Source organism: Felis catus, chromosome B3, assembly GCF_018350175.1.
Source record: "Felis catus isolate Fca126 chromosome B3, F.catus_Fca126_mat1.0, whole genome shotgun sequence".
Classification (NCBI taxonomy): domain Eukaryota; kingdom Metazoa; phylum Chordata; class Mammalia; order Carnivora; family Felidae; genus Felis; species Felis catus.
This window is the reverse complement of record NC_058373.1, coordinates 134,698,266-134,725,871: the sequence shown is the minus strand read 5'-3', so window position 1 is coordinate 134,725,871 and position 27,606 is coordinate 134,698,266. Positions and strand designations below refer to the sequence as shown.

Below are 27,606 nucleotides of genomic sequence, written 5' to 3'. Positions count from 1 at the left end.
ATCACCTACTTTTTAGAGAGTTGTCATATAGTAGTTCTAGAATATATTAGTAGAAGTAAAACCTAACATTTATAAAATGTTTATATGTGTCAGGCATTTTTCAAAGCGTTTTATGTTCATTACAACCTTTAATCTTCTGTAAGATGAGTACTTAAGATAAGTAGAGGAGTACTGGACCTACCCTCTTAGGTTCTGTACCTGGGGCCTGTAAAATAAATGGACAAAAGACAGATTAACAGGAGAAAAACCCAGACTTTACTGACACATGCAGTATGTATAGCCACAGGAGAACTCAGTGGTGAGTAATTCAAAAGGGTGGTTAGAATTTGGGGCTTATATGCCATCTTAACAAAGGGCAATAAGTTGTAAATCAGTGACAAGACAGGGAAAAGGTGTTTGTCTTCATCTGTCTTCCAATCTCCATTAGAACCTAAGTTCCTTGAGAGCAGGGCTTTTTGTCTGTTTTGAGCAGTTCTGCTTCCCCAGCCCCTGCAACACTGCCTGATTTGTGGTAAGAGCTCAGAAAACGTTTTTGGAATGAATATGTTTCCCTATTTTGTAGATAGGGAAACTGAAACCGAGGCAACTTGCCCAAAGTGGTCTTAACTATTAGGAGAACTAAATGAGGTGAAGTTGTTAGCATCTATCTCGTGTTGGTTTTCATTTGTGATTGCTGCATTTTCTTTTTTTTTTTAATGTTATTTTACTTATTTTTGAGACAGAGAGAGCAGGGGAGGGGCAGAGAGAAAGGGGGACAATAGGATCCGAAGTGGGCTCCATGCTGACAGCAGAGAGCCTGATGCGGGGCTCAAACTCACAAACTGTGAGATCGTGGCATGAGCTGAAGTCAGATGCTTAACTGACTGAGCCACCCAGTGTCCCAGTTGCTGCATTTTCATATACCTTCTCAAAACTGAGAAACAGCAATAAAAATACACTAAAATGAGTTTTCCTTTATACATTTGCTCCTTGTAAAATTTAAACACAAAATAATGATTTTAATAAAACAGGGATTTCTACATGTGATGGGCATGTGGCTTTGATTCTATATTTATTAAATGTAATAACTTTATGTCCATTCTTTTTACAGAAAAGATTACCATATGGTTGAGGTTTCAACCTATTATGACACTAGTATGATAGGTTACTAAGTTCTAGAAGCGTGCTTTTTCAAAATAGATTTTTTTTTTCCTGGTTAGAGACGAAAATTACTACAGATAGACGTCTTTAGCAGCATAGACAATTCATAGATTACCTCTCATTTTTAAATTAATGTAGGAGATGCTTCTCACCATCAAATTGTCATTACTTTCCACCCCTTCTCTTTCCTACAGAAAATCCAGTGTTTTTTACTATCTGAAAGTGGGCATACTTCGCAGGAATTTCTAGGTGTGTTCACATCAGGAGGACTTGCTCCCAGCTTGGAAATTATAAATAGTACATATACAGGCATCTTCCACTTTAACTTAACTTTGGTAATGACACTTTATTTTATTCTTTATATTATTAATGAGAAGCATACTCTCTCTTGTAGGATGTGTTTTTTTTTAATAGCTAGCCCATAAGATCACATTTATATATGTTTTAAACCTAACAGTACAGTGTTACATGTTTTGCTTTAAACAATTTTTAAGAAATTAAAGAAAAAATAAATTTTTTTTTTACTATTTACCTATGTATTAATGATTTCCACCACTCTTCATTTTTTTGCAGAGATATAAGTTTGGGCTATTTTTTCAGCCCAAAGAATTATTATCATTTCTTTTCTTTAATATTTTATTTTATTTTATTAATTTTTTCAGATAAAATGGTTTATTCCTTGTCTCATTCAAAATATTCATGCCAGCACTTTCCTTTGGGTAGCAAATAAATTTGTAAATTCTGGACATCCCTTCCCACATCATTACAAATATATTTGAAGTGTTTATTTTTTTAATTTTTTAAAATTTAAATCCAAGTTAGTTAACATATAGTGTAATGATGATTTCAGGAATAGAATTTAGTGATTCATCACTTACATATAACATCCAGTGCTCCTCCCAACAAGTGCCCTTCTTTTTTTTTATTAAATTTTTTTTAATGTTTATTTTTTTTTGAGAGAGAAAGCGTACGAGCAGGGGAGGGGCAGAGAGAGGGAGACACAGAATCCGAAGCAGGCTCCAGGCCCTGAGCTGTCAGGACAGAGCCTGAGGTGGGGCTCAAACTCACGAACTGCGAGATCATAACCTGAGCTGAAGTCGGATGCTCAACTGACTGAGCCACCCAGGCACCCCATAAAAAGTGCCCTCCCTAATTCCCATCACCCATTTAGCCCCTCCCTGCACCCAACACCCCACCAGCAACCCTCAGTTTGTTCTCTGCAATTAAGAGTCTCTTATGGTTTGTCTCCCTCTCTGTTTTTATCTTATTTTTGCTTCCCTTCTTCTATATTCATCTATTTTGTTTCTTAAATTCCACATATGAGTGAAATCATATGATAGCTGTCTTTTCTCTGACTGATTTATTTTGCCTAGCATAACACATTCTAGTTCCATCCACATTATTGCAAATGGCAAGATTTCATTCTTTTTTTATCACCAAGTAATATTCCATCGGGTCTATATACAACATCTTCTTTACCCATTCATCAGTCATGGGCATTTGGGCTCTTTCCATAATTTGGCTATTGTCAACTGTGCTGCTATAAACATTGGGGTGCACGTGCCCCTTCGAATCAGCATTTTGTTGCCTTTGGATGAATACCTAGTAGTGCAATTGCTGGGTCGTAGGGTAGTGGCTGCACCAGTTTGCATTCCCACCAGCCGTGCAAAAGGGTTCTCCTTCTCTGCATCCTTGCCAATATCTGTTGTTTCCTGAGTTGTTAATTTTAGCCACTCTGACCGGCGTGAGGTGATATATCATTGTGGTTTTGATTTGTGTTTCCCTGATGATGAGTGATGTGTGTGTTAGCCATCTGGATGTCTTCTTTGGAAAAGTGTCTATTCATGTCTTCTGCTTGTCTCTTCACTAGATTATTTGCTTTTTGGGGAGTTGAGGTATCATTTCTTACAGTACAGGTGTATGGGCAGTGAATTCTCCAGGAGTTTCATCCCCTTGAAAATGTCTTCATTCCCCCTCATTTTTTCTGGGATAACAACTTTATTAAGATATAATTGCGTACCATACAATTCACCTATTTAAAGTGCACAATTAAATGGTGTGTAGTATATTCAGAGAGTGTGCAAAAATCACTACTGTCTAATTTTATAACATCTTCATCACCACAGAAGGACAGCCCATCCCTGTGAACTCCCCAGCACACCCTCTGCTCTTCAGATGCAGGTGACCACTAAACTACACCCATCTGTTGTAGATTTGCTTCTTCTGAACATCTCATGTAAACAAAATCATACAACATTTAGTTCTTTGTGACTGGCTTCTGTCAGTTAGTGTAACGTCTCCAAGCTTCATCCATGTGGTAGGATGTGTCCTACTTCATTTCTTTTTTAACTTAAATTCAAGTTAGTTAACAAACAGTGTAGTCTTGACTTCAGGAGTAGAACCTAGTGGTTCATCTCTGACATAAGACACCCAGTGCTCATCCAGAAAAGTGCCCTCCTTAATGCCCATCACCCATTTAACCCACCCCCTCACCCACCTCCCCTCCAGCAACCCTCAGTTTGTTCTCTGTATTTAAGAGTCTCTTATGGTTGTCCTCCCTCTCTGTTTTTATCTTCTTTTTCCTTCCCTTTCCCTATGTTCCACTGTTGAGTTTCTCAGATTCCACATAGGAGTGACATCATGTGATATTTATCTTTCTCTGACTGACTTATTTCGCTTAGCATAATACCCTCTAGTTCCATCCACGTTGTTGCAAATGGCAAGATCTCATTCTTTTTCATTGCCCAGTAGTATTCCATTGTGTGTATGTATATGTATATATATGTATATATACATATATATGTATGTGTGTGTGCATGTATATACACATACATATATATGTATATGCATATACATATATGTGTATATGTATATATGCATATACACACATATGCATATACATATGTATATGTGTGTGTTTACATATATGCATGTATATATGTATATATATACATATACATATATATGTGTATATATATATGTATATATATATATACATATATATATACATATATATACCACATCTTCTTTATTTGTCCCCTATATGTAATGTGTCGTTTTTCTCTGGATGCTTTTAAGATTTTCTCTTTGTATTGACTCTGATTGGGTTGCTATGGTCTTCTTGGATTATAAATTTACCAAATTTGTGAAGTCTTCAGCTACTATTTCTCTGAAAAAATATGTTCTTCTCCTTAGTCTGTTTTCTTCATGAGATTCTAATTATGTGCATTATCTCACGGATATCTAAGGCTCTGTTCATTTTTCTCTAATCATTTCCCCCTTTTTCAGAATGGATAATTTTAACTGCTGTATCTCTAAGTTTACTGATTCTTTCTTTTATCATCTCCAATCTGCTCATCTACTAAATATTTTATTTCAGTTATTGTACTTTGCAGCCTCATTATTTTCATCTGGTCTTATTGTTATATTTTTCACTCATGTGCTAGGATTCCCTATCCATTCTTTCACTAGGACATTTTCTTTAAGCGTATATACATTAAAAAAATTTTATGTTAGAGAGACAGCACTGGCAGGGGAGAGAGGCAGAGAGAGAGAAAAAGAGAAAGAGAGAGAGAGAGAACCTTAAGCAGGCTTTATGCTCAGTGTGTAGCATGACATGAGACTCGATCCCACACCCGGGGTCATGACCTGAGGCAAAATCAAGAGTTGGATGCTTAACTGACTTAGCCACTCAGGCACTTCTAGCCTATGTACATATTAGTAATAGCTGCTTTGAAGTCTTCGTCTACTCTCTGGACTCACTCTGGGTCAGTTTGTCATCTAACTTTTTTTTTTTTTTTATCAGTTAGATGTTTCTGTTTCTTTTCATGTCTTGTTATTTTGGTTGAAACTGGACATTTAAGATAATAAGCTGTAGCAGCTCTGGATTCTGTTATGTTCTTATGAGAATTTGCTGGGCTCTTTTGTTGTTGTTGTAGTGTAAAAGATTCTTTCTTGTCTGGACACAAACTGTAAACTGTCTTAGCTATGGTTTCAGCAGCTGCTATCTTTGCTCAGGTTTTAAGCTTCCATGGCTGACTTTTTAAAAATGTTATTTAGTGTTTATTTTTGAGAGAGAGAGAGGAACTAGAGTGTGAGCTAGGGAGGGGCAGAGAGAGAGGGAGACACAGAATCTGAAGCAGGCTCCAGGCTCTGAGCTGTCAGCACAGAGCCCCGATGTGGGGCTCGAACCCATGAACCGTGAGATCATGACCTGGGCCGAAGTTGGATGCTTAACTGACTAAGCCACCCAGATTCCCCAGGGCTGATTATTTTAATGAGGACTTCATGAGTCTCCTCTGCACTTGTCTTGCCCCAGGGCGCAAGAAGAGTTTATATTTAACTCTTAGCTCACCACTCTTGCAGTTCCCTTGTCCATGGGATTTTCCTTTTCAATTCCCCAGTTCTCTTTTAACACCAAGTTCTGTCCTCTGACACATCAAGCCAGTAATGCCCCAGTTTTGTGCTACCTGAGCGTGGTTGCATGGTATTCCACTTTATGGCTATACTATTTTACATCCCTATTAAGATTTTAGTTATTTCCAATCTATACTATTACAAGTAATGCCAAAAAATATCCTTGGATATATTTTATTTCACACATATGTGAGTATAATGTAGGAGAATTCCTAACAGTGAAATTGCTGGGTAAAAGGTATATGCATTAGATGCTCTTGTTTAATTTCATTTTTAAAGATAAGGTTGAATATGCAGAATAAGTGTGGCCACGAACATTGTAAAACACTGTGTTCTGATGTCTTCTTTATTCAAGTTCAGTGATCGACTTTACTGGTTGATTGAAATTCCCAGAGAAAACATTACGAAAAATACAGGTAAGAGTGATCTGAATTAATTCTTTTACTCATGGGTCTGGATTGCCAAATTTAGCAAATAAAAAATTATTTATTGTATTAAAAATTATTTGCTATTCCATATGATGTCTCATGTAGTATTTCAGACATACTTACTAAAAATTATTGTACTTTATCTAAAATTAAAATTTAACCTGGGTTCCTGTATTTTATCTGGCAATTCTATTATAGATAGATTGGTTTGACACACATAACATTTATATTGTTCTTCATTTAAATAAATTCATTTTCTAGAACTCAAAAACTATAGCATCAAGAAATTCATGTGCCAATAGGTTACCTTAAAATAGACTGCAATATGTAATGAATTATTCACTATGGAGTCTTCTATTAAATGTTACATGGCAGCATAAATAGCTTTATATCCTACTGCAAATACTCAGATGGAAAAGGAGGAAAGTATATTGAGCTGGTGGACTGAGCTAGTAGATCTTGAGGCATGAGATACATTTAATGAGATAGATTGAAAATGATGGAGGGTAAATTGTTTTAATATGGCAGGGGAAAGAAGCAGAAACCAACTTGGCTTCACTGAAGGAAAAATAAGACATTTGTTTTTGTCATGGAACCAAATAAAAATGCAACCAGGTTACAGGAAGGAATTAGTGCTAATAAATGGACAGTCATCAAGACCCCATAGACTGCTTTCCTCCTATTTCTCTTTTCTATATTTTCTGTAAATCTACATTTGTTTCTCTCTCTCTCTTTCTCTGCAGGCTATCTTCCTAAACATGCCTCATTGCTAGTCAGTTTTTTAAGTATATATTTCTTAGGGACCAACCCAATTCCAAATTCCCAGAGGAGTATCTTTAATCAACAAGTGTTGTTCCAGCATCCACCTGTGTATCAATCAAATAGTCATGAGGGACCAGGACAATGGGAATCCTATAGGCCAACCCCTTTAGGTACAGGAGTAATTAAAGGACATATGAAATTGTGTGTCCTTCGGAGTAAAAGTGAGAGTTCATTAGATAAATGATCGAAAAGATTCCAAATAGGGAAGTGTCAAAGCAAAAGTCTGTAAAAGAAATCCCAGTGCTGTAATATCTGATATGATTCATATCGGCATTTTTATCCTTTATTCATCTCAATTTTTTCCAAATTAATCTATTGAAAGCTTGGTGGGTTTTTTTTTTTTTCAAGGAATTCATCCAGAAAATCATACTCTTTCTTCTTTCTTTCTTTCTTTCTTTCTTTCTTTCTTTCTTTCTTTCTTTCTTTCTTTCTTTCTTTCTTTCTTTCTTTCTTTCTTCTTTCTTTCTCTAACTTCTCTCTCATCAGTATAAGGATGGATCATTCTAGCTCCTTGGCATAATATTGATATTACTTTGAGAACTGAAAAAGTGAAGATCACTCGTTATTTTTGCTTCTTCTATTTACAAACTTTAGTTTCAGAAATGCAGTGATTCTAGGGTGACCCAGAGAGGAACAAAGGCGAGCTGAGAGCTTGAGTATTTTATGGAAAGACACCAAATGGGCTCTGCCACAACTCCCAGGACCGAGTAAAAGAAATATATTTGAGTGCATAATTTAATAGGAGAGGATGGTCTAATTTCTAATATGCTAGAAATTGGAAAAAAAGTGTTCAGGGGAAAGGAGATCATACTTTCTCATTCATTTTTTTCTTCCTTAATCATATCTTATTTCCTGTTCTGCCATGAATTGGAGTATTATGTAAACATAACATCTTGGGAAGGGTAGTTGAGGTCACATCAACCACCAAGGTAGCAAAACAGTCATCATAGTAATGGTGGAGCTAGCAGGTAACATTGACTGAATCCTTGTATTTCATCACTACTGTAAACACTCTACTTATATTAACTCATTTATCCCTATATGGTAGGTCCCATTATGATGTCCATTTTCAAATGATTTAACAGAGGCCCATGGAGCCGTAGGGAGATGTAGTGATAGCCAGAGAGTGCTGGAGGCAGCCTGAAGTTTGAACAGCATATAACTATTGAAAGTCTAAAGAGTTGCTCTTTGATTTACACTTCATAACTTGTCCATTTTTTCCCTTTGAAAATGAGGTATAATTTACATTCAGTAATATGTACCCTCTTTAGCGTCCAGGTCTAGAAGTCTACACAAATGTATACAGTTGTGTAATCACTACAGTCAAGATGCAGAACTGATCCATGACCCAGTAAAATTACCCCACCTGTAGTCGACCTCTCCCTGTTGCCCAAGCCCCAGCAACCACAGATCTGTTTACCCTTCCTATCATTTTGCCTATTGTAGAGTCGTATAAATGGAATCACGGAATACGTAGCCTTTTGAATCCGGCTTCCTTCACTTAGCGTAATTCATTTGAGATTCATCTGTGTTGCAATTTCTTCAAATTTCCTTACTGGATAGGATTCCGTTGTATGGATGTACCACAGTTAGTTTTATTGAAGGGCATTTGTATTTTTCCAGTTTGGGGCAATTTTGGGAAGAGCTGCTACAAGCATTCTCATACAAGTTCTCTTATGAACATAAACTTTTATTGCACTTAACTAATATTGACTAGTAGGATCACTGTGTTATGTGGCAAATGTAAGTTGAACTTTATAAGAAATTGTCAAACTGTTTTTTCCAAAGTAGCTGTATCATTTTGCATTCTCACCAGCAGGTTATCTGACTCCATATATAAGAGCGTGTGTGTGTGTATAATTTTATCCATTCTAATAGGTGTGTAGTGGCATTTAATAATAGTTTTAATTTGCATTTCCCTAATAATAATGACATTGAACATTTTTTGTGCTTATATTGCCATTTGAATTACCTATGCAGATCTTTTGCAAGTTTGTTATATATTTTGGATACAAATCCCTTACCAGATGTATGACTTATAAATACTTTTTCCCAGGCTGTGGCTTATATTTTTCATCTCTTAAGAATATCTCTCAGGTCACCTGGGTGGCTCAGTTGGTTGAACATCCAACTTGATTTTGTCTTAGGTTGTGATCCTAGGATCATGGGATACAGCCCCACATCGGGCTCCCCACTGAGTATAGAGCCTGCTTGAGATTCTCTCTCTCTCTCTCTCTCTCTCTCTCTCTCTCTGCCCTTCTCTCCCCCACTCATGCTCACTCACTCTCTCGCTCAAATATATATATACATATATATATATATATATATATATATATATATATATATACATACACACACATATATATACACACACATACATATATGTATCTTTAAGATATGTATATATACATATCTTTAAGATATATTAAATATCAGAGTTTTTAATTTTGGTGAAGTCTAATTTATCAGTTTTTTATTTTATGGATTGCACTTTTGGCATCACAGCTAAGTCAAGTTCACAAAGATGTTCTCCTATGTTTACTTCTAGAGGTTTGTGGTTCCAGGTTTTGTATTGAGGTCTATGACTCAATTTGAGCTAATTTTTGTATGTTATATAGACTGAGGTTAATGGTGGGGGAATATGGATATCCAGTTATTCCGGCACCACTGTTGTAAAAACTCTTTGTCTCCGTGTTACTATTTCTGGGTTCCCTGTCTTTTCACAAATACCAATTGTCTCAATTATTTCAGCTTTATAAATAATAAGCTTATAAGAAGTAACATTAATCCTTCAACTTTGATCTTCTTTTTCAAAATTGTTTTGGTTAGTATACTTCTTTTATCTTTATAAATTTTAGAATAAACTTATTTAGTTCTATTTGAAAACTCCTGTGGTTTTAAAATGTTGGATAGCATTAAATCTATAGAGAGAATTGACATCTTACCAGTGGACACTGTATACGCTGTATCCATGAACACTGTATACCTCTCCATTTATTTATATCCTCTTCGAACTACTTCATCAGGGCTTTGTGGTTTTCAGCATAGAGATTTTACACATTAAAAAAATTGTAACTAAATATTTCATGGCTTTGGTATAAGTGGTTATTTTTATTTTATTTTATTTATTTTATTATTTTTTAAATATGAAATTTATTTTCAAATTGGTTTCCATACAACACCCAGTGCTCATCCCAACAGGTGCCCTCCTCAATGCCCATCACCCTAAGGGGTTATTTTTAATATTTGAATTTCCAACTGTTGACTGCTGCTATGTAGAAATATGATTGATTTTGTAGACTGACCAAGTGCCTTGCAATCTTGTTAAAGTCACTTATTGGATCAAGTAGCCTTTTGTATATCCTTTGATTTTTCCATGTGGAAAAACAGATATAATTTTATTTCTTCCTTTCTAATATGTATTCATTTTATTTCTTTTTCTTTCCTTATTGTAAAGGCAGGACCTCCAGGACCATGTTGAATAAGAATGGTAAAAGGACATCTAGGCATTGTTTCCAACTTTAGGAGGGAAACATTCAATATCTCAACATTATGTATTATGTTAGGTATTTTGTAGATACCCTTTATCATGTTAAGGAAGTTCTCAATTTGCTGCGTTTTTGTGGTGAATTGGTGTTGCATTTTGTTAATGCTCTTCTGCATCTGTTGAGAAAATAAGGATTTTCTTGTTTAGTATGTTGATATGATAGATTTCCTTGATTCATTTTTGAATTTTGCACTAGCCTTGTAATCCTAGGATAAACAACTCTTGGTCATGATGTATTATCCTTTTTATATATTGTTGGACTCATTTGGCTAGTAGGTTCTTGTGGTTATCAGTCTAGAGTTTTATTTTCTCCTAATGTCTTCATCTCCATTTGGTATCCAATAAAGCTATCACTATACAATGAATTGCTTTGTTGTTGTGGATGCTGCTGATGAACGCCAGGGTGGCGCTCAACTTTAAGTGAAAAAGGACAGACAATGCAAGGCTTTGGGGAAGAGTCCGGGTAGCCCAGCACAGCTGGTAACATTCAGGAGTTCTTATGGAGCTTCAGATGCTTTAGTCTTTATCACCCTGGGGAATGTCTTCATGAGGCCCTGCAGGATCAAGCTTTTTGGCTCTTGAGCCCCAGATATGGAACTAGAAACACACCTGCCCAGATGCTGTGTCTCCATCCCTCCATTTCTGATGACTTCAAGAATGTTTTTGACTGGGAAACCAGTGACCTTCCCAGAAAGCCCAAGCTCATGGTGGGTTGGAAAATATTTGCCAAGAGGCACAAGGTTTCCTAGCCACATTATTCTTCTTTCAAAGATATTTTCACTTTGGTCTCTGAATTAAAATGCTTTCTACTTAAGGATTTTCAGAAGGCTTAACTAAGGGGCTGTGATACCATTGCATTCCCCATAGATAAAAGAACCTGTCTAAATCATTTTATTGCATTGGAAGTCAAGCTTTCACTAGAAACCTGTTTCTGGATATTTCTTGGTTTATTTTATTTTATTTTTTTCTTGGTTTATTTTTAATAGTTGCCCTTTTGGTTCAAATTATACAGATTTTTAAAAATCCTTTTTATCCAGGAATCTGGGCAGAAAGGTTGGCTTTTAAGTTTTGATGCATGCTCTTTATTGGACAGCGTTTATGAATAGTGAACAGGTTCATTGTTGCTGGGTCAGACAGCAGTGCTGGGGCCAGCAAGGGGCCCTGTGTCCAAATCCCCCCACCCCTCCCTCTCCGGATGGGCTCTGCTTGGCAACTTGGTGCAGCTGAGGTCATCTCCTGGACTTTAAGGGTGAAGATTCCCATGGAAACAGATGTAGAACAGTCAAGTCAGCAGGGGCAGGTGAGATTGCCAAGAAATTCCGCCTGGTCTTGAAGCCCTCTGTTAAATAAAGTAACTTTGGGGGCTATTGGTTGTAAAATTACCACAGCAATGGTGATACTATAACCAAGTTCTGAAAGCTTGGGTTTCTGGGTCTGCTTTTCAGAAGGGTGACTTCAAGGTTGAAAAAACACGCGCCTCATTCTAGAAACACGGCACTTTGCATAGAAGTTTCTTTGAAAGGGAGTCCTGGTTTAATTGCCAAAATGAAATGCAGGTGGTCACTGCCTGAAATCCCACAGTGCTGTGTGTTTGTTTGTTGGGGTTTTCGAAATCTCGGCCTGCAGGTAAACCTGGTGAGAAGCAAAAGTAAGTACATAGGCTGTTAGAACTAAATAACACTGAACATAAAGCTGACTTCTAAGAACAGAAATAAACAAATACATGCACACATAAAATGAGGAAGAGTCTTTCCTATATTATGGAAGGAATTTTGTAGTATTGATATTCTCTTTTCATTAAATGTTTGGTGAGCTTCTCCAGGCCAGTGAAGATATCCGGGTCTGGGGTTTTCTTTGTGAGAAAGCTTTTAACCACAAATTCAGTTTCCTTAATAGATGTGGGAACATTCGCATCTTCTAGTTTTTCTCAAGTGTGTTTTGGCGGTTTGCATCTTTGTAGGAACTTTTCCGTTTCATCTACATTTTTGAATTTATGACACAGCGAGTAGAATAGACAGTCCCCAGTGAGGTTCCCTATTTCACCTCTAATATGAGTTATTTGCACCTTTTTTTCTTCTTGATTAGTCTGGCAGTTTCCTCAATTTTATAGACCCTTGCAAATAAACATCTTTTGATTTCACTGATTGAGAATATTAGTTTTTTGGGGGTTTTGTTTTGTTTTGTTTTGTTTGATTTTTTGGCCTTCATTTCACTGAACCTCACTCTTTATCTTATTCTTCTTTTTGCTTTTGGTTTAATTTGCCCCCTTTTCCCTAGTTTCTTAATTTGGGAACCTTTAGATTAGGGGTCGGCAAACTACGCTTTTGGCCCGCAGCCTGTGTTTGTACACAGAGTTTTATTGGTACACAGCTATGCTCATCAATTTATGTGTTTGCTGGGGCTGCTTTTGTATTACCGTGGCAGAGTTAGTGTTGTGACAGAGGCCATATGGCCCACAAAGCCCAAAATATTTACTATTTGACTCTGTATAAGGCCTTTACTGTCTTTCAACCCGAGCTTCAGATCATTGATTTGAGGTATTTCTTTTATCCAATATAAATATTTTACTGCTATATATTTCTCTCTGGCACTGCTTTCGCTGCGGCTCGTAAATTTCGATGTGGTGTGTTTTCATTTTCTCTCAGTTAGAAATACTTTCTCATTTGCCCTCCTGCTTTCTCTTTGACCTGTGATTATTTAGAAGTACATTGTAAGATGTCCAAATACTTGGAGATTTTCCAGATATCTTTCTGTTATCTATTTTTTTCCAGATTAATTCTGTGTTCTGAGAACATATTTCATATGATAATTTGTTAAGATGTCCGGTATGGCTCGTTTGGGGAATCTGGCACGCACACATGAAAAAAATATTCTGCTATTCTCAGCTGGAGTGCTCTATAAATGTTGGTTAGGTCAGTTGGTTTGATAGCATTCGGCTTTTCTATATTCGTACTGATTTTTGTCAGTTACTGAGAGAGGGGTTTTGAAATATCCAAGTATAATTGTGGATTTTTGGATTTCTTTTTTCAGTTTTATCAGCCTTTGATTCATGTACTTTGAAGCTCTTGTTAAGCATGTACACATTTGGAGTTGCAGCTTTTTAGTGAATTGATCCCTTTATCATATGCATTGCTGCTCTTTATTCCTGATATTACCTTGATCTGAAATCGTCTTTGTCAGATATTGATATAGCCACTACAGCTGTCTGTGAATTAGTATTTGCATAATGTATCTTTCTTTTTTTCATTCTCTTGCCTGTTTTTCCCAAGGCAACCATTAGAACACATTGACCAACAGAATGAAAGCGCACAAATGAATTTTAAAATAAAATCAAGGCGTCAGTAAATAAGATCAAACACAAAAGTACTGATGCCTCCCACCGAGAATCCAATCAGATGGAGGAAGGCAGAAATTTAAATCAGAGAGCAGAGCATGTGAGGAGGGAATTAACCATAGCACAACAAGATAGGATGAAAAATTGCTCAGGTTACTAGTGTAATGGAGGAACTGGAGCTGTAGGAAGGACTCCATGGAAAACAACCAGCTAGTCTAGCAAAAATAAACATTCAAGCACTGGAATAGCTATGGTGCTATCCCATAGCTATCTCATAGTGATGGGATACCATCACCTTGGTCACTTATCTAGTGGACACATCTTCTTTACCCAAAGTAACTAGGGTTTTAACAGCCAGATATCCCTCTTTTCTATAACTCTTAATGCAGTTCTACTGTTGTTCTTACTGAATTCTTGAATAGCGTGTGAGACCGATGTGAGGGCACATCAACTACTTGACTAGGTTTGTGTGGAGCTTTGTCATTGAACCTCTTCAACTTCCAGTTCTGGATCTACCAGCTAACCCTGCATTGCATGGCTTCTTGGCTGTTTCATATACATCTTTCACTACATTAACCACATTGCAGGTGGGATTAATATTTCCTGTGTGTTTAGGATGAGTGGGATTAGTATTACCACCAGAAGCATGTGCTGGTTAATAAACATGTGGGAAGAGATGCAGTTGCTATAAATCCAACCTAATTTGATTTATAATAGATAATAATTGGATGTTACTGTTAATAAAGAATTAAATCCAGAGGCGCCTGGGTGGCTCAATCGGTTAAGCATCCAACTTCCGCTCAGGTCATGATCTCGCAGTTCTTGAGTTCCAGCCCCATGCAGGGCTCTGTGCTGACAGCTCAGAGGCTGGAGCCTGCTTCCAATTCTAGGTCTTCCTTTTACTCTGCCTCTCCTCTGCTCTTGTTCTGCCTCTCTCTCTCTCTCTGCCTCTCTCTCTGTCTCTGTCTCTCTCAAAAATAAATAAACATTTACAAAAAATTTTTTAAAAAAGAATTAAATCCACACTTTTCCTTATATTCAATCGCTCCATGTGCCGTTATAGGAACCATACCATTTCTGTCTTTAGTCAGAACTTGTAAAGAGTTATCCAAGACGTGTGGATCCCCAGGGCTCTTCATATTTTAAAAGTCAAAGATGGTTATGTACATACCAACTCTGAACCAGTCCCACAGAGGGCCAGTTAAGTCATACATCCAAAGATTGACTTCTCTGGGTCAGCCAGTCACGTGGGAAGCTCCTTTTGTAGAAACATACATGATGTTTTCTCACACCATTATCTTTCTCAAAGTCCAGGAATTGCTTGATGGAAAATAGTGACAGCAAGAAGCACAAATATCATCTGATCTATTTGGGCACACTAGCTACTTCAGCAGCCACTGCACAGACCCAACTAGATGCCTGGGTGTACATGAAAACCCATTTAGCTGTCATTTGGGTCAGGCATGTTTTTCACGAGTGCACCCTGGTTTTAGCCTCAGCCTTGGCCCATGTCACAAGAGCTCCCAGGCTGAGTTCACCACCCATGGCTTCCCCATCAATGCTTTTATATTTATATTTTTATATATACTTTTATATTTAAAGTGGATTTATTATAGATAGCATATTCAGTCTTGATTTTTACATCTTGTCTGGAAATATTTTGACTGGTATTTTTAGATCATTTACGTTTAATGTAATTGTTGATATGGTTGTTTTGAAATTTATCATCAGGGTATTTTCTATTCCTTCTCTTGTGTTTTCTTTTTTCTCTCATGAACCAGTAAATTTTAATATTAGTTACTTAATAGTTAATTTAATAACTAATATTTAATATTAGTTATTAATTTCACCCACTACAACAGAATCATAAGCCCTGTCCCCAGCTAAATCTGCCCCTACCACCCCCCCTTTAAAAGATAAGCTCCTGGGATCTGGGCCCCAGTGGGGTAAGTGTCCCTCATGTGAGAGAAGTTGTAATTCTGAAGAAAATGACCACCAGAGTAGGAAGAGCTTTTAGCCCAAAGGGAAGCCAGAGGGCACACGTCCAGCCACCCTCAGGGACCAGGAGCCCGTCCCAGGTAGACAGAAATTTTTGCGTGGGATGAGGCTCTGTGCTGAGCCTGAGGTGCTGGTGAATGGACTTGCCAGTGAGAACAGAAACTCAATAGTGAAAGCCACAGCCGGGGCGCCTGGGTGGCGCAGTCGGTTAAGCGTCCGACTTCAGCCAGGTCACGATCTCGCGGTCCGTGAGTTCAAGCCCCGCGTCAGGCTCTGGGCTGATGGCTCGGAGCCTGGAGCCTGCTTCAGATTCTGTGTCTCCCTCTTTCTCTGCCCCTCCCCCATTCATGCTCTGTCTCTCTCTGTCCCAAAAATAAATAAAAACGTTGAAAAAAAAATTTTTTTTAAAAAGATAGTGAAAGCCACAGGGGGAAGAAGTGGCCGGCATTCGTGTGGCCAGTGTGTGACTCTGTCCCTCACCTCACAGGAGGAGGGGGCGGGTGTCTGTGGTGGCCAGACCCTGAGCTCGTGGGTGGATCCGCAGCCAGGAAGGGAACCAAGAAAGGGTCAGCAGGCAGGAAACAGGGAAACAGGATGTGCAGACCGCCAGCCTGGGGAAAGTGCACTGTGTGAGGCAGAAAGTTCCATCCCTGCCCCTCCACACTCCCTCCACGCTGACAGTGTGGAGCCTGATGTGGGGCTCAAACCCATGAACCATGAGATCATGACCTGAGCCAAAGTCAGACACTTAATTGACTGAGCCACCCAGACACCCCTCTTCTGTTCTACTTTTCTTTCTCTGTCTTCATTTATATTAATTATGTTTTATTCTGTTTATCTCTACTATTGGCTTATTATTTATACCTTAAATTATTTTTTTGTGTGTTGGCCCTAGGGGTTACACCATATATATATATATATATATATTCTTTATGTGTATATATGTATATACGTGTACATACGTGTATATATACACATATGTATACACATATATACATATATACGTGTATACGTGTACATACGTGTATATATATACACATATGTATACACATATATACATATATATACGTGTGTGTATATATATATATATATACACACACACACACACATATATATATATATATATATATATATATATATATATATAAAGTTTATTTTGAGAAAGAGCGAATTGGGGAGGGACAGAGAGAAAGAGGGAGAGAGAGAATCCCAAGCAGGCTCAGCACTGTCTGTGCAGAGCCCGACGCGGGGCTCAAACCCACAAACTGTGAGGTCATGACCTGAGCCAAAGTTGGATGCTTAACCAACCGAGCCACCCAGGTGCCCCTACACTATATATTTTAATTAATCATGGTCTGCTTTAAAATAATAGTATGCCACTTCACATGAAGTGTCATCATTTGCTTTTTACCAAGCCACAACAGCTCTTATAGAAAAATTATGATCTAAAATATCATCTGGATTTATGGTTGTGGTAGTAAGGCTACTTCATAATTCTTTTTTTTAATTTATTTAACCATCAAAATGTCTGTAGGAAGAGCATGGGAAACCTTATATTTAAATGCAGTCAAAGCGATTGGGAAATGAATAATAATATTGTTGGTCGTGTGTATATAGCCTTAAATTTCACCACCTTGGCACACACAAAAAATAGCTAATTATTCGCCTTTTGTTTTCAAACAGATATTGCAGCTGTAGAAGAATGGTTAGTAAGGATCACATTACAACACGGATTACATATTTATACTACGGAAGGAACACTATTGGATAATGTCCGAGGTAAATGCCAACAGAGAAAAGTAAAATGGAATTCATAATATTCTTTCAACAAATGTTGTAACCTACTATATGCCAGACTCCGTGCTAAGTTCTAGCGATAAAAAAGAGAGAGAGATGATCATTATCCTTGAGGGGCTCCCATTCTGATGAGGAAAACAAATAATTAAATACACCTCTAATGGATAATAGAGGTCTGCAAAGAGTGCTATAGAAATATGGAAATATATCTTTTTTCTATAATCATATGGAGGTCATGATAAATGATGGCTTTATAAAGTTAGTTTTTGCACGTTCTATGAACATGTTACAAAAGATAGTGTTCATTGCATTTCAGTTTCCTTTAGGATGACCATCAGCAAAAATATTTGCTCATTCTTTGTAGGAACATTTACATTTTTTCATGAAAAATTGATTCTTTTAAGTTTATGAACACTGAGTGACATAATTGTCTAGGCTTCTCTTTTCCAGTTGTCTGACTTATAGGCCAATTTTTGATCATCCATAGCATTAAATTGTATTTTTTTAAGTCCTCATTCCTGGATCTTGTATTTACTTTCCTCACCTTCCGTTTTTTTTTTAAATTTAAATTGCAGTTATTTAACATACAGTGTAATATTAGTTTCAGATGCTTTTTACTTTTATTCTTTTACTCCCACTCTGATAATGGTGCTATGTAGAATGCAGAATAAAGATAAATAAATAATACATCTTATGGAAAGTAGTAGCTTTAGGAGAGTGGGTAGCTTTAAGAAAAGTGATGATGTCCCACCCAACCTTATGTCAATTAAAATCTGACCTCTAAGGGTGCCTGGATAACTCAGTGGATTAAGCATCTGACTCTTGATTTTGGCTCAGGTCATGATCTCGTGGTTCATGGGTTCAAGCCCCACTTCAGGTTCTGTGATTACAGTGCAGAGCCTTCTTGGGATTCTTTCTCTCTCCCTCTCTCTCTGCCTCTCCCCCCCCACCCCAAATAAATAAATAAACATAAAATAAAATAAAATCTGAGCTCTAGAAGTGGAGCCAGCCATCTGTAATAAAAAAAAAAAAAAATCCCCCCAGGTGATTCTGACGTGCAGAGGATTGAGAACTGGTCTAGAACAAAGGTTGCATGTGTGCAAAAGACAGATCTATTTAATGTAGCATTATTTGTAATGGAAATGAGAAACAACTTAAATGTCCATCAATAGGGGAAAAGACAGATACCTGTAGAATTTTCTGTTAAAATGAAGGAAATAGACCCATATATATCATCAAGAACAGAACTCAAAAGCATTGAATGAAAATTCAAGTTTCAGAATAGAATAGGAGAACATTTACTCAAAATTTAGAAAACACATAACAATGCTATGTACCATTCATGGGTACATATATATTGTAGTAAAAATGTAAAAACATGGGATTAGAATCATACACAGCAATTTCATGATAGTGGTTGCATTTGGGGAAAATTTGGAAATGGGGCCACAAAGGGAGCAGAGATATCTTCAGTCATTCTATATTGTTTTATTTCTTTAACCAAAATTAAAACACCTGAAAAATGACAAAATGTTGTGCTTTATTATTTTGTCATAGCATCCAGGTTTTTAAAAAATAGTCAATTATTGGGGCGCCTGGGTGGCTCAGTCGGTTAAGCGTCTGACTTCGGCTCAGGTCATGATCTCGTGGTTCTTGAGTTTGGGCCCCGTGTCGGGCTCCGTGCTGACAGTTCAGAGCCTGGAGCCTGCTTCAGATTCTGTGTCTCCCTCTCTCTCTGCTCCTCCCCCACTGACGCTCTGTCTCTCAAAAATAATAAACATTAAAAAAAATTTTTAATAGTTATTCAATAGTAATTGCAAGCCTTTGAGATGGATATTTTGAAGCCCTGTGCTAGCTACCTTTAAGTACTGAAGTAACAGTCCATAATTATTTCAGTTTTCAAAATATTTTTGAAATCTGAATCACAACACATTGAAAGGCACCCAGGTTATTATCTACTGCATTTAAATGTTAGCATATACTTAATTTAGAATGTATAGAGGTAACGTGGTAGCAAAGAGTTCTACAAATGAGTTGTTCTTAAAGGTTCCAGATGCAGAAATGAGATTCATGTGTTTGAGGAACGGAAAGGAGGCCTGTGATGTGGAAGCAGAGTAAACGACAGGCAGAATGGCTTATAATACGTTTGGAGAGGCCAGCAGGGAGCATGGTGATAAGTGCAGGTGTTATTCTAAGGGAGAGCCTTTGGAGCGTTTGAAGCTGGAGAGTGATACATTCTGACTCCTGCTTTCTAAGTGGGTCACCTTGGCTGCTGTGTGAAGACACTCAGAGAAGGATGGCAAGAATGGCATAGAGGAGATTGGTTGACAGCTGTTGCCCTGGTCCACCTGGGAGGTGGTCCGGGGGACATGGGCCGGGGGGTGGAGATGGTGAGAAATAAGAATCTTTAGAATGTGTTTCGGAAGTAGAGCTGGTAGGAGTTCCTTCCTGGTGGACGAGGGATAAGGCAGACAGAGGAATCAGAATGAATCCTAGATTTCTTACTGAGCAATCAAATGGGTGATGGTCTCATTTACTGAAATGCTGGAGACATGGGGAGAAAGCATTGAGAAGGGGCAATTAAGGGTTAAAGTTAGGGTTAGAGTAGGAACTCTTTATTCACTAGTAACTCCAAATCCACCCCCTAGACCCCTCCACTAACACTGTTCCTAATCACAATCCCTGGTTCCCTTTCATAAGGGTCCCTTTTCTGTCTCCTCCTTGACTTCTCAATAGTAGTCAAGACTTATAACCACTCCCTCATTCTTAAAACATTTAAAATACAGTATCTGACTCTAAGGGAGCTTGTACATCGAGGTGTTTTCATTTTGATGTGATCATGTCCCAGCAACAAGGTCCAGTCTCTCTGTCCTGTAAGATCTGGTTATTAATTGCCTGCACAGACATGCTGTCACCCTGGAGAGTCAGCTGCCATACCCCAAATGCCTTTGAACTTCAGAGTGAATAACATTGGTTTATAAGTTCCATCTCTTTCTGGTCTAAGCTACACTGTATCAACCCACATGGAAATCTACCTCCATTTCTTGCTTTTGCAGGAAGTGAAAAATGTATCACTTAAAGTCTTTGGGCTTTGCCGCAGATTTGGGGGAAATGGTAAAGATCTACATTGTAGAAATGTAAACAGCTAAAGAATCAATTATTAGATATCTCTTCATTTTACTTTTTTAAATGTTTTTTTCATTTTTGACAGAGAGAGAGAGAGAGACAGAGCATGAGCGGGGGAGAGGCAGAGAGAGAGGGAGATACAGAATCCGAAGCAGGCTCCAGGCTCTGAGCTGTCAGCACAGAGCCCAATGCAGGGCTTGAACCTACCACTAGATCATGACCTGAGCCAAAGTCGGACACTCAACCGACTGAGCCACCCAGGCGCCCCTAGATACTTCTTTTTAAAAATCCCTTGGCTGTTTTTGAAATTCAGACAACAGTATTCTGTCAAATTGCCCTGGCTTGCTTTTTGTACTCCCTTTTCTCATTTTTCAGAAGAAAAAAAAATTCCCCTATTTTCTTATCATTAAAATTTGACTTCATCCATCCCCAATGCTTTGCATATCCAAGAATAGATTGCCAGGTTGATGGGTGGAACCTGTACCCCTCTCATTGGTTTTTCCTTGTAATCCCAGCCCAGCTTCTGTGTCTCTTCCGGAAATCCCCCAGTGTCTCAGCCCCTAATGATACCTTTCCCCATCTACTGGTATTCTGGATTTATTCCCGTTGTTCTATATCTGCTGCTGTTTCTGTGGAATCAGAGGAAGAGAACAAAAAGTAAATGTGTGGTGTGGGCTTTTGAAGCAGAAGCTGTTCTCCATCGTAAGTGTCCTATGACCCAGCAATTCCATTTCTAGGGAGAGATCCTGCGGCCAGTCCTCGTCCCCAAAGGTGACCAAAGCAGTGTCTGCCATCACACACGTTCTTCTGCAGTGTGACTATGCCAGGCCCCCATGAAGGGCACTTAGCCTTCATTCCTTCTACTCTGGAAAATAAGAATCAACCTTTTTTTTTTTTTTTTTTTTTTTTTTAAGCTGATGAAGGGTGAGGTAATACACCTGCTTTTTGGAAAATGAAATAGGCACTCTACATAGTGCTTTAAAAATCCTTAAACTGGGCACTTGTGATGAGCACCAGGTGTTGTGTGTAGGTGTTGAATTGCTAAATTCTACACCTGAAACGAATATTACCCTGTTTGTTAACTAATTGGAATTTAAATAAAAACTTGGGGGAAATTCAAAATAAAAAAACCTTTAAAGGAAAGCAGTAACGTCCCCTATTCAAGCCTGCAGCCACGATTTATAAACACCTAAATTTGATTTCCACAGAACCTATTCTTCAGGGGGATCTCGGGGCCATAATGACAAAAAGTGATATCAGCAAAGTGTATCAGCACGTGATGGATCTCAAAGTGGCAAAATGCCCCTGTGCTAATGATGTAGCGTTACTTGGCTTCATTTTGAATGAAACCTACAACGGTAAGTCCGTGGCTGTATTGAAAGTTGGATGTGGGTTTTGTGTTTTATAACAGCAGTGTTTAACTGGCAGTGCAAGTTAGACTCAACGGAGTCAAAACGTTTCCTAAAACTACCTGCGAATTTACTCTTTGTCACTTCCCCTTGTCAACTTGCAAGCGTGATCAACTACTTTTACTCTGCGACTTTTGGTCATGTTCATCGTGACTGTAGTGTCTCTCCTAATTTCATTTATCTCCTGATTTCTATTAATATGTTATTTCCTCTCAGAGGTGACTCCTTGTGTAAAATGGGAATCATGTTCTAAGGCATCATAACATTACTTCATTTACTATGTAGGTGCTTTTAGATTCCTACTGTAGTATTTAAAAGCATCCTACTCCGTTTCAACTTTTTTTTTAATGTTTATTTTTGAGAGAAGAGAGAGAGAATGAGTGGGGAAGGGGCAGAAGGAGAGGGAGACACAGAATCTGAAGCAGGCTCTGAGCTGTCAGCACAGACCCCGACGTGGGGCTTGAACTCACGAGCTGTGAGATCATGACATGAGCTGAAGTCGGACACTTAACCAACTGAGCCACCCAGGCACCCCATCATTTCAACTTCTAATGTATTATGATAGTTGTTTTTCCTAGATCATCGGTGACCTTCTAGTCCCCAAACCCAATGAATGAAAAGGAAAATAAAAGAATTAAAAGAAACAAAATACTATTACTCACAAATAATATGGGCACCCTAAAATCCCAACTAAAATCCTCGAATCCAACTCACCATCCATGTGGATGACCGACGTAATACTCAACGGCCAGACGTCGTTTCCTGCAATGATCTTCCCCCATCGCACTTCTGTGGCCATATTCTGGACCTCATCATCTCCCCTAATGTTGTTACCTGTGGAGTCTCTACCATGAGCAACTCACACTGTCCACGCCCCCTCCCCTCACGTCCTTACCACCTCTTCTAGTGCTCCCACTCCGGCGCTCCTTCGATTTCACTGAGACTTCAGTGTCTTGTCCCTACCACCTTCTCCACTTCCCAACACCCTTGGTTTTCTCTCTCCCTCCCCTCCCCCATAATTTGCATAGCCCACCCTTACAGATCCTTCTGTAGCTTCCCTGCCCTGCTCTGTCTTCCATTCCCCGAGCAGTGCCAACTCCGGTTAAAACCACCTCTAGTCCTGCCCCGAGACAGCGGAATGTTGCTAGAGAAGACACTGCACGCCAGTCTCCCTTTCGCATTCCACCGACCGCTCTCACTTTAAATTCCCGATCCCAAGTCTCAAGTGGGCCCTCAGCACCACCCAGAAACCCTGTCCCTCTTCGCTGGTATGTTTATTTTCCGATTCCGCCAAGTGGCCTTATCTCACACCCCTTCCCACACCTCAAACCCTCCACGTCACCCCCTTCCCCTTTCCACTCTCAGCTGTGCCTTTGTCTAATATTTCATATAGAAAACCAGGATCCACCACAAGGCACTCCTTCGTCGTTGCACCTGCAAACCTGCCGTTCTACCCGCATTGGTGCTTGTGAGCCTTGCCTTCTCGCCTGTTGCATTGCAAGAAGCATCTCTGCCCAGACTCCACCTGTCGGAGGCCACCACCCCCAACCCTTGTGTTCTGGATCCCGTTCCCTGTGACCATCTGAAGCACCTTGCTCCTGCTGCCTCTCTGCTGCAAATGCCACCTTTCCCTCTGCATCGTCTGCTCTCTCTCCTCGCTGGATTGGGTCCATTGGCGTACAGACAAACCCTCCTTTGTTTGGGAGCATCCTAGCTGTTCTTCTGTTGTCCTTCAAAGCAAAATTTGGGCAAAGAACTTATTGTAGATGGCGCTCCGTTGTCCCACCTCCCGCTTTGTCTTCATTCCGCTAGAGATGAGTGTTTGGTGCCCACCAGTCTTGTGAAACGTTTCTTCCCAAGACCATTCCTGATTTCCATATTGTCAGTTCCAGCTACCCGTTCTTCTTCTTTTTTTTTTAATGTTTTTTTTTTTTAATTTTTTTACATTTATTTATTTTTGAGAAACAGAGTGAGACAAAGCGTGAGCAGAGGAGGGGCAGAGAGAGAAGGAGACACAGAATCCCAAGCAGGCTCCAGGCTCTGAGCTGTCAGCACAGAGCCCGACGCGGGGCTCGAACCACAAACCGTGAGATCATGACCCGAGCCAAAGTCAGACGCTCAACCGACTGAGCCACCCAGGTGCCCCCATGTTTATTTATTTATAAGAGAGAAAGCACAAGCACAGAGCTTGACACGGGGTTCAGACTCACGAGCCGTGAGATCATGGCCTGAGCTGAAGCTGGACACTTAACCAACTGAGCCACCCAGGCGTCCCCAGCCGCCAATTCTTTATCCTCATTCTACTTTCCTTCCCAGCAGCACTGGACACAGCTGGCCACTCGGTCTTCAAAACACTTTATCCTCTTGGCTTTCTCGGTATCACCTTTGATTGCTTTTATCTGACCACATTGGTCATTCCTTAGTTTTCCAGACAGACTCCTCTTTGGTGTGTCCCCTCAAGTAGTCGTCAAACTCAGGGCTTTGTCCTTGACTCTCCTTCCTTAGGGAGCCACGTCTCTCTCTTTGAAAAACTTAACCCAGTCCTATGGTTTAAGTGCCATCTCCAGGCCAGTGATTCTCAAACCTATATTTCTGGTGCTGAGCGCTCCGTGGAGACCAAACTCCTCTATGCAATTGTCTATAGTTTACATTTCCTCCTGATGTCTACTGAGCATCTCAAATACAGTAACTCTGATCCAGAACTCTTGACTCATCTCCCTCTGAAATCTGTTCTTCTCCAGTATTCCTTATCCCAATTCATATGGAGTTGCTCCAAGCTAAAGTCTAGAACACATTCTTGACTGCCCTTACTCTCGTGACATTCCAGGATGGTGCCGTACCCAGTGTGTATCCCCAGTGTGACCGCTTCTTTCCTCTGCTGAAGTCTTAAGTCAACGTTGGTTTTCCACGAGACTAATTCATAGCTTCTTAAGTGGTCTCCCTATTTGTATTCTTGCCCCAGTACAACCCATCTTCCATACAGCCACCAGAGTGGTCTTCTCAAGTATAAACCAAATCACATCACTTCCCTGCCTCAGACACGCAGCGGCTTCCCTTATGGCCAGTAGAATAAAATCCAAAGTCTTCACAGTGGTCCACATCAGCTTCTGTAACCCTGGGGTACAGTCGTGGTCGTTGTTATACAGAGTGGCTTTGTAACTTAATTTGAGCCTCAAAGTATTAACCAGAACAAGACATTTGTTTTCCTACTTACCCTTCTATTGAATATTTCTAAACTTTGCAGGGCCCTGGTCATGTGATATCATACTGGACACCGATGACCATCCCTACTTAGAATATAGGATAGTGTTATCTGCGGAACGAGACTTAGAGCTCAGAATGGCAACACACGTCATTAGCTTTTTCTCTCTCTGGAAAAAGTATATGGTGACAACACTTCCTGCTACATCTTTCCCTACACAGAAAACAGCTGAGAGTGGAAATATACACTTCACCACATGAGTGGTCCTACATTCGTCTTTGGGAAACAGAGCACATGCGTTAGATCATCAACCGTCTTCAGGCTCTCCCACCACCCTCAATAATTATGCCTGTTGACTAGATTTCAGGTTAATATTCCACATTTAAAGCAAAAGACTCTCAACACTCCTAGGTATGGCCAAAGAAAAGTGAGATCAAAGTATTTGCGTTGTGTTCTGTCTTCTTTTACGAGGTTCTCATGAGGCATAAGCAAATACTTTTTCTATTTTTTTAAAAATCACAAATAGTAAAGTAAATCAAACATAGTTTCTTCCTCTTGGAATTTTAACTTCCTTATTGGAGTTTTAAAACTATTGACTAAGATTGTATTTCTGAACTAGGAATGTACTTATGCTTACAAAAATACCATCAGGGAAGAAAAAAACCCTCTTCCTCTACTCTCTTATGTCTAGTGAATGAGGGCTGTGAATTAAATTAACAAAGGCAGATCATCAGGAAAAAAAGGCACACATCTTAAATTAATATTTACATTCACAGGAGCACCTGGGCGGCTCAGTCGGTTAAGCGACCGACTTTCGCTCAGGTCATGATCTCGCGGTTCACAAGTTTGAGCCCCGTGTCGGGCTCTGTGCTGACAACTCAGAGCCTGGAGCCTGCTTCAGATTCTGCTGTCTCCCTCTCTTTCTCCCCCCCCCCCCCACTCACACTCTGTCTGTCTGTCTCTTTCTCTCTCTCTCTCTCTCTCTCTCTCAAAAATAAACATTAAAAAATATTTACATCCACAGAGTTAACTTAAAAGCAGTGAAGCTCAAATAAGTGGTTAAACTTGGGGGCATATATACCATTTTAACAAAAGAAAGAAGGTTGGGCTTCAGGGGGTGATAAAGTATGGGGAAGTGACTAGGAAAGACGTGAGGGGATTAATGAAAGAGAAGGGCCGTTCTGGGAAAGTGTGTGTATGCAAACTTAGCATCGACTTCTCTTCCATCTCTGGTGAGAAGAGGGCTCTTCCTCCTGGCACAGGGGTGGGGAGGCATGTGTCCCAAAGAGAAAGTCATGCTCTGCTTGTAGCCAGGTAAGGGGAGGGCAGAGATCTCTTCCTGAATCTGTTGATTCTCAGCTGCCTTCAGCTCAAAAAAATTCTTTTTTTTAAAAAAAATTTTTTTTTCAACTTTTATTTTTATTTTTGGGACAGAGAGAGAGAGAGAGAGAGAGAGAGCATGAACGGGGGAGGGGCAGAGAGAGAGGGAGACACAGAATCGGAAGCAGGCTCCAGGCTCTGAGCCATCAGCCCAGAGCCCGACGCGGGGCTCGAACTCACGGACCGCGAGATCGTGACCTGGCCGAAGTTGGACGCTTAACCGACTGCGCCACCCAGGCGCCCCAAGCTCAAAAAAATTCTTAACCAGAGTGGCATATTTTGGGGGGACATATTCTGATCCCTTTGATACAAAACAGAATCCTTAAAATTTAAATCAGACAGTTGGCTAAAATCCTATGTTAACCTGAAGTCGCTTCATCTTTCCAGTGCTTAGGAAGTGAGATTCTAGCCAAGGGGAGGCGAGTTGAGGCAGGGCAGAGATTGGTTTGGAAGGTGGGGCAGATGTCAGTTCTGGCTGCAGCAGTCTGGGAACCATAGAAGTGGGTTACTCTCTTCGTAACGTTATCTAGACTGAATCTTCCTTTTTTCTCCTGTTAGGTATTTACATAGGCCTCAGTTTTTCTGGATTTTGGAATTACAGTGATACCACGTGGTATAACCTGACAGATACGATCTATTCCCAAGTTGGAGAAGGTAATTCCTCTAATGGTGACTTCATCTTCAGGATCCCATATATAGCAATACTTGATCAGTATGAATGAAATGAAATGTCTGTGCTGAGGAGCTCACCTTTTCCTTCCTTTTTAACCTGGTGTGATTTCTCCCCTTAGAACACACAAAGCTTTCAGTGGTGGATATGGTTTTAACCAATCACTTTTTAGTTATCCTCACCTCTCTGGGTCTTTTTGTAAGTGGAGATCTCCGTTATCCATCATCCTCTGTCTTAACGGTATGTGAATTGCTTTTAAATACGTTCCTAGTTCGGGGCTCCTGGGTGGCTCAGTCGGTTGAGCGTCCGACTTCGGCTCAGATCATGATCTTGCGGT

At 39.5% G+C, this 27,606-nt stretch overlaps 1 protein-coding gene and 1 long non-coding RNA gene across 14 annotated transcripts in view; one reads left to right on the top strand and one right to left on the bottom strand.

Annotated features, from left to right (window-relative positions):
* The window catches only part of CATSPERB (cation channel sperm associated auxiliary subunit beta), a 134,922-nt gene that overhangs the window by 7,901 nt on the left and 99,415 nt on the right, over positions 1-27,606 (top strand). For 8 of the 13 annotated variants that reach the window (XM_045060392.1, XM_045060388.1, XM_045060387.1 and 5 more), the window contains 6 exons: positions 1,335-1,475; positions 5,912-5,972; positions 17,369-17,464; positions 21,817-21,966; positions 27,158-27,253; positions 27,391-27,509. In XM_045060392.1, the coding sequence (XP_044916327.1) occupies positions 1,335-1,475; positions 5,912-5,972; positions 17,369-17,464; positions 21,817-21,966; positions 27,158-27,253; positions 27,391-27,509 (663 nt within the window). Of the gene's footprint in view, positions 1-1,334; positions 1,476-5,835; positions 5,973-17,368; positions 17,465-21,816; positions 21,967-27,157; positions 27,254-27,390; positions 27,510-27,606 lie in introns of those variants that run through there. The other 5 variants (XM_045060394.1, XM_045060397.1, XM_045060398.1 and 2 more) reach the window with 4 other exon arrangements.
* Positions 11,408-23,178, bottom strand: LOC123386185. Its single transcript, XR_006599929.1, has 2 exons — positions 22,732-23,178; positions 11,408-11,985 (listed from the first exon to the last, which is right to left on the bottom strand). It is a non-coding gene; the product is annotated as an uncharacterized LOC123386185 (long non-coding RNA).